This window comes from Ixodes scapularis, unplaced genomic scaffold (genome assembly GCF_016920785.2).
Source record: "Ixodes scapularis isolate PalLabHiFi unplaced genomic scaffold, ASM1692078v2 PGA_scaffold2__306_contigs__length_199485367, whole genome shotgun sequence".
NCBI classification, from domain to species: domain Eukaryota; kingdom Metazoa; phylum Arthropoda; class Arachnida; order Ixodida; family Ixodidae; genus Ixodes; species Ixodes scapularis.
Genome location: NW_024609857.1, coordinates 91893750 through 91901080, shown reverse-complemented (window position 1 = coordinate 91901080; position 7331 = coordinate 91893750). Strand labels below are relative to the sequence as shown.

At 43.4% G+C, this 7331-nt stretch overlaps 1 protein-coding gene across 1 annotated transcript in view; it reads right to left on the bottom strand.

The window, feature by feature from the left end:
- Positions 1 to 727: 727 nt before the first annotated feature.
- The window catches only part of LOC8033347 (zinc finger MYM-type protein 4), a 100301-nt gene continuing 93697 nt past the window's right edge, over positions 728 to 7331 (bottom strand). Inside the window, exon 19 of the mRNA XM_029983121.4 lies at positions 728 to 1744. Coding sequence (XP_029838981.2) covers positions 1558 to 1744 — 187 coding nt within the window. The 3' untranslated portion in view covers positions 728 to 1557. The remainder of the gene's footprint in view (positions 1745 to 7331) is intronic.

Here is a 7331-nt window from a genome sequence, read left to right as displayed (position 1 = left end):
TGAAGTGTTATGCCGAATTAGTGTTTAGTCGCGCAGCAAATGCAATGCGAGCTGCCCTGGCCACCCGCTTTATACAGCCTATGCAACACGTGCTTTAGTGGCGCCCTCTCGAGCCGTCGACACGGAGTGCAGCAGCCGTGTGCGCTCGATGAGCTCACTACTCCTCCTCTAGTTCAAGGCCACTCAATCCAGGACCTACGACGTCACGAAGGAGGTTATTTTTTGCTTGTTTTTGTAATTCTAATTTGCCTATAACTTTCAAAATAAAGCGAAATTTGAGAAAGGAAAAGTTGGATTAAGTTAGTACGTTCAGTACGCTCAGGTTCAGTGCAAATTAAAAACCAGTCAAAAAGTCATTGCAGGGCCCCTTTAAAGCTTGTCGCAACTTGTAAAACTAGAACAAGATTTTTCCCACAGGGTTTTTTGCGCCATCCACGCTTGCTCCACAAATATTTTCGAAGTGCAGTAATGGAAGTTGCACAAAGCCCATAGATCGGATCATAAAATGGCGGCTTGCCTCGAGGTCTCCAGTGTCCAGACTCGGACGCCTTCAGGTTTTAAAGGCTCCGTGACCATTATATGTGCAAGTCCAGCACGTGCGTAGCACTGGAAAACACTTTCTAAGCTCTAGCCACAACATACTCAGAATTTCGTTTTCCAGCCAGTGAAGTATTAAAGAGCTAGAGTATATGAATGTCAAAGGACACGGTGAAGGAAGTGAAATCGATACATTGAGAAGTGGAACTTTTATTTGTTTCTGTGCACCTATCTTTCAGTGAAAATGAACAGAATTTTCACAATGACACGGTCTGGCTACATATTCAGGAACTGAAGGAGTAACCATATAAAACGGTCGGTTTAGCTCCTACAGGAGCAACAGGTAAACAGCGAAATATAATAACGCAATCCAGCACCACCAGATGTCGTGACTCATGAGAAACCTTTCCAGTTTGGTTACCCGCCAGCACAGCACTTTGGTTCCACCAAATACTCTAGACATATCTCCTCGATCAAAATGTGCTTTTCGAAGAGGAATTTTTTAAGTTTAAAGACACCATCAAATTACTTCAACTGAACATAGCTTGTAGAATGTCGGTTGAGTGAGATATAAAAAAGATGGAAGACGATACGGTTCAAAAACTTCTATCGGCTCAACAAAACATTTAACCATACAACATGATTGGCAGATAGACACAATTTTAATGCAATATCCAGAAAAAAAAAAAAGTGATATTAGATGTTATAGATCCTCAGGGGGCAACACATCTTTACAGGTGTTCCAACAATCGCTTTGCAGACATAGCCAACAACTCAACGAGAGCAGAACCATCGTCTCTCACGCGGGCCCATCAAAATTCTTCTAACACATGCACGAGGGAAAGAAATGCACTAAATGAATGTACCACATGCTGTTGGAGTCCCTTCTCTACGAGAGTTTATTCCCGTACGGGCAATGCGACTGCGGTGCGCGACACGAGTGACAGAGGGGGAGAGTACAAACCCGGCTGGAAAATGACCAGACTGGGGATTGCGGAATGATAATGTAAAAACGGCGCATCAGCTGTGCGGGAAGAGCGTGCGGGCCAGGTCTGGCAGTTCCCTGACCATGCTGAACCGCGTCAGCATCTTGGCCATGGTGTCTTTGCCCACGGGCAGCGACGAGTACCACGTCGGGCTGTCGGGGAGGCACTGCCGATCGGGGGTCATGTAGTACACGTCCGGCCGACACTTGGTCAAGTCTGGGCTGCGAGCAGACAAACCGGATGCCGTCTCAACTCCCGACACAAAAAAACCTCGAAATACTTCCACGCCGTTGTACCATCGTGCAACAAAGAAAAATGTCCGGGCGTAAAGGCTCACTTTGCTGCACGAACTTCGAGCCAGTAAAAATTCATTGATTGCTCGCAAATGGTTCGGTCAACTTGGTTACCACAGTTGCCGACTGACGTTTTGGACGTGCTCCGTTGTTCGGACGTCCTTGCGGGGTCGTCGCTCGACTCGTGGGGTTACAGTGCATAATAGTGACTGAAGTTTTGCAAGCTGTTTGGCTTGTTGCTTGACTATCAGGGCTTGCATACCTGCCAACCTGCGGACTTTCAAATTCGTAAAACTCCCACAACCGCGCGCGAACGGGCGGGCGGGGGGGAAGTGTTTACGCAAAGCGATGTGCAGCTTAATGTCAGCCTCGCCACCGTGTGAAAGACTTACATCACATGTGCACGTGCTAAAGAATCCAAACTTCTCTCAATTTTTGGTCGGCACGAAGCACCGGAGTTCCGACATGTAGGACTTCAGGAACACATATTTGAGGTTTCGAGTTTGCCATTGTGCCGCGAAGCCACCGTGACCAGGGGAATGCTACGATTACACGTGCAACAGACACACACAGACGCCGCATTGCTCGCCTCGAAACTGGCCGAAACACGCCTGAGCATGCTGAACCAACGTGCGCTGCCGAACACACAAACAATCGAACACAGTGGGCTTTGGATTGGTTTTGGATCCGTGGCCACCGGATAGACGAATAGTAAAAACCACAATGCTGCCATGGACGCTACCTAACGCCTTCTTGTGGCGGTTCAAAATACCACCAGCAACAATTAAAAAAAAAAAAAAGATAAAAAAAAAAAAATTATAATTTTTTTTTGTAAAATTTGAAGCAATATTTGTAAAATCGTAAAATTAGTCCTGATTAGTATATTTTACGAAAAATTCGGAAGAGTTGGCAGGTATGGGCTTAGTTTGGCGGTCCACTGCTGCCACAAATTAAGTTGCCGCTGTTTTAGTCTTGACTTGTAGCGCCGACATCACATTCTCACAATAGAGAAGCTGGGCTGAGCCCGGGGCTCATAAATGAGCGTCCCTCTTTCACCATTCCTTAATCCTTTTGTTTTCTTTAACGGGGGACACTGGCTAGAGATTTAACTTCTGAATTACTCAAGTGATCGGAACAAAATTTACAAGGGAGATTTAACATCAGATGGAGGTGTATCGTGCAAACGTTCAGCTCTCTAAAACAATTTTACATTCCTGCATAAGATGTGTCGCTCTTCGTTAAGAAATTTATGATATGCAAACGAAGCCATTAAGCACCCTTTCGACTACTTGAGTATAAAGCGGGATATGTGGGACTTTAGGCTATCTAGTTTAATAACTCAAATGTAAATATTTCAGGAAGAGTTATCACCTCATGGGGCTTTGGGCTATTTAGTTTTTATAACTCAAATGTAAATATTTCAGGAAGAGTTATCACCTCAAAATATAAGATGCGTATATGTCATATGTCAATTTTTGAAAACAGTTTTTTCTCAATGAGAAGTTCAATTTAAAACAAAATAATGCAGATAGCCCAATTCCCAGCAAATTTCAGTTTAGGAACATCTTGACTGTGGTAACAGAATACTTTTATCTTCCAACAAAAAAATCGAATGAAATTTGCAGCAAAGAGGGGAACAGAGAAAAATGCATTTAAGGGGGGACACTACCCAAAAAAGTAAATTTTTGAACCACTTGTCTGATTTAAATTATATTTACAGGGCTTGTTTCTGTTGATGTTGAGAACATTTCTGCCAATTTTTGTTAACCTAAGTGAAGTACAAAAAAAATTGCAAACGTTCAAAGACGAAAGTGGGCGTGTCTGCGTAGGAAAACTATCGTTTTGAAATTACTTATAAATTTGTCGTTTTCATGTGTTACATTGCATTAGGACAGTTCAGAGCAGATAACTATGGAGCTATATTTCTATATTGTACCATCTTTCATGACAAAAAAGCCACATAAACACAAATACAGTTTTTTAAATTTCCATCCTTTGTCCAAACTTTTAGTTTTTGAGCATGAAAATAGACAAAAATAAAAAATACAAGCTCATAGTTATCTTCCCCTTAAAATTTCACCCCAGAAAAATTCATAAAAATGAATCCAAGTTGCGTAATAACAAAACGATAGTTTTCCTAAAATGAAATTTATGCCAAAAAGTGGAATGGGGAAAAATGCGTTCAAAGTGCTCCAACCTCTACCTTTTCTTTAGCATTGGTGGACCGAAAATAATCTATAAAAAATCAACTATGCAGTGTAAACTAATGAAACTATCTGGGAATACTCTCTAGATGTTGGTGGATGTAAATATGACATTTTTCAAAATCAACTTTTTTTTGCAGAAATTGTTTTTTCTGGGTAGTGTCCCCCCTTAAACATTGAACTCCTTTACCTTCTTACTGCCTCACATGTGTTGAAAATATTTTATATGAATGAAACTATTTGGTTATATAATTTAGTGCAAGAGTGTATAATTGGTTTCTAAAACCAAAAACTTCAATTTAAAAAATAAAAAATTTCAAACAAATTTGAAATTTGTTTGAATATTGATGGCGTGAGATTTATTTAAATTCTGCGCACAAAGTTTATGAAGTCAGGAAATGGTCATACACTCTCTTCACCTCAACGAGATGGTCATACTCTCTCCACCTCAATGTGATGGCCAAGCCAATTCACCTCTCCTCCACGCGCACAAAATGCAGAGAGAAAACAAGTAAAGAGGAGGTGGCTCCGACTAAATCGCGCCTCAGACAATCAATATTGCTCAAAACATATTTTGTTTTCGCATAAAATTTATTTTTTAACAGTGTGTCCCAACTCGACTGCTTAAAAAAAAAAAAAATTTTTTTTCCCCTTTTTTTTAGTGGCCCTTTAATGCAAGTTTTTTCTGCCAACTGGCCTGCAGTAAAAGCTCGTTAATTCGGATTGCACGGAGATGCTAAAAATTTTTAAATTAAACAAAATTCAAACTACTAAATAAAAAAAAAAGGTTGTTTTTGAACAGGAAACACTTGGAACAACAAACCTTCATTATCCACAGTAATCATCATCTGCTTTTTTTCTTGCAAAGTTTTGATCATCAGCTTATGTTCGAAGGAATGAACCAAGCACGAGGCATCTTCTTCGCTTTCTTCAAAGCTGAAGGACATGCAACGTTCAGTGCATCCATGACATCCGGTGCGGATGGCTGAATCGGAGTTTCCTCCACTTCCTCCTTCTCCTCGTCGACATCGTCCTCCACTTCCGCGGCGAGTTTGCCAACTACTTGAGCAATGATGTTTTTATCTGTCATAGCGCCACATACCACCGTGCTACCGTCTGCATCGATGTAATCATTCAAAACTCGCGTCCTGCAGCAGATCACGTATGCCCTCAGCAACAACTTTAAGCTCTCCGGTGTCGCCGTCAGTCACCTCTGCACCCAAGACACTGAAACCAGTGATGGAAACAGTTAGCAATCGTTGTGGTGGGGAAATCTCGTGCACAGACCAGCATGTGCATGGTGCTGAGGAGCGTCACGTTATAAGTCTGGTTCCCTTTCGCTGCGCAAAGAATCATTCGTTTCAGCACGTGATGTCTGTAGGACTTGATATTCTTGATCACACCCTGGTCCATAGGCTGGAGTGCTGCAGTCATGTTTGGTGGAAGAAACACTAGTTTAATCACCTTCAGCTCCATGCTGACCTTGTGCGCTAAGCAGTTGTCTACAATGAGCGGGACCTGTCGGTTGCTCAATTCGGACTTTCTGTCCAGCTTGCTAAGCTACTTTCTGAACACCTCGCCAGTCATCCTCGCCTTTCTGTTGGCTTTGTAGTCTGTTGGCAGTGTGCAAGTGTTCTTGAAACACTTGCACACTGCCAACAGCTGGCTTGAAACACCGAGGCTTTATTGACCTTCCCATTAAGAGCAGGGGAAGCTTCTCTGTTCCAGTTATGTTTGCCGCGACCAAGACAGAGACACGCTCTTTACTTCGCTTCCTGTCTGTGCAGTTGTCTCCTTTGTACGTGATTGTTTTGTCCAGTAAAAACTTAAAAAATGAAGCGGTCTCATTTGCGAGATATCGCACGCCGTGTAGCTATCCAGGTAGCCCTGCAGGGCTCCATTTCGCCATATTGCGCAAGTTTTCATGATCGCATCTTTACCTTCAACAGACATGGTATGGAAGATGAGGTCGTGCCTCTGGTGGAAGCGATGACGCGGCGAAATCGTGGTGTTTCAAATGGAGTGCGAACTCGGCTGTCTTTACCATGATGATGGGGCCGCTGAGAGGAAGATCTTGGCTTCTTATGTCTTTAACCTTGGTGATAAGTGCCTCTTCCAAATCCAGGTGTTTGGCAGAGCGAAGTACTTTTCAGTCGTGGACAAAAACTTCAGCTTCGTAGGCATCCTCGATTGCTCTCTTGTTGCGGATGCATGTAGACGACGTGCTCCTCGGGATCTCGGGCTTCTTGGCAATCTTGATGCTCGCTTTTCCTGCGTCTACTTCATGCAAAATCTCCACTTTCTCTCTAAGCATTTTGGCACGATACTTTCCTCGGGGGGGCCAGTGCACCCGATGACGACATCCTGGTCTCAACGTGCACGGCGCGGTCCTACGGCTATTGCCACCAGCCAAGTCACAAGAACAAATGAAACGGTTGGCAATCGTGCAACGGTGGCAACAGCTCAACAGATTGGGCCCAACTCAACGAAGCAAGGAAGCAGAACTAGTGAAGCGGAGAAGGAGAACAAAGGGAGGCTGGAGGCTTCAGAAAAGCACTAAAGAAACCCACTTGAACTCCCGGCGACGTTGCTCCAAATATCCGTGTACGCATTCCTATTGGCCCACAGTGGATACCGGCAACGCTCTCACATTTCTGGCAACGTGGCTCCCACCGCGCCACCCACTGCTTGACTGGGAAACCTCCCCGCATGGCGGCGCATGGTTTGAATTATCGGTGCCGGAAACGATTTGAGCGAAAATTAATGGGTTGTTTTGCGCATGTACCTCTATGCAACATGACCAGACCATGGCAATTGGTTTGAATTATCCAAAAGTTAGAGTTAATGAGTTGTGAATTAACGAGCTTTCATTGTAGTACCTTGGTTAGCAGAGTACCCAGAGCAAATGCAAAGAGGTGAGAGAGGTGAAAAAAAAACCTTTCATCATAAAACAAGGAGAAGGTGGCCGATACTGAGTGGAATCGTTGCACGGAAGGTTGATATTTGGGCCAAAGTAATTTCTTTGGGCCACACGATTATTCTGACTTTCACACGACTCTTGTCAGGTCCAAAAAATCGGACGGTGACTGTGCTATAAAGGACAAATGTTTGAACAATTTGCCCACCTCTGAAAAACTTTGTGGGGACACTAATAACAATGGAAGACGCTGCCAAGAGAATAATCAGGGTCACAAATAAATCGTACAAGGAGTTACCTAACAATCTATATATCGAGACCCACTGAGGAAAGCTCAGAAAAGGTAATATATTATTAATGGACAGCTTGTTTGGTGAAAAACAGGTGAGCCTAC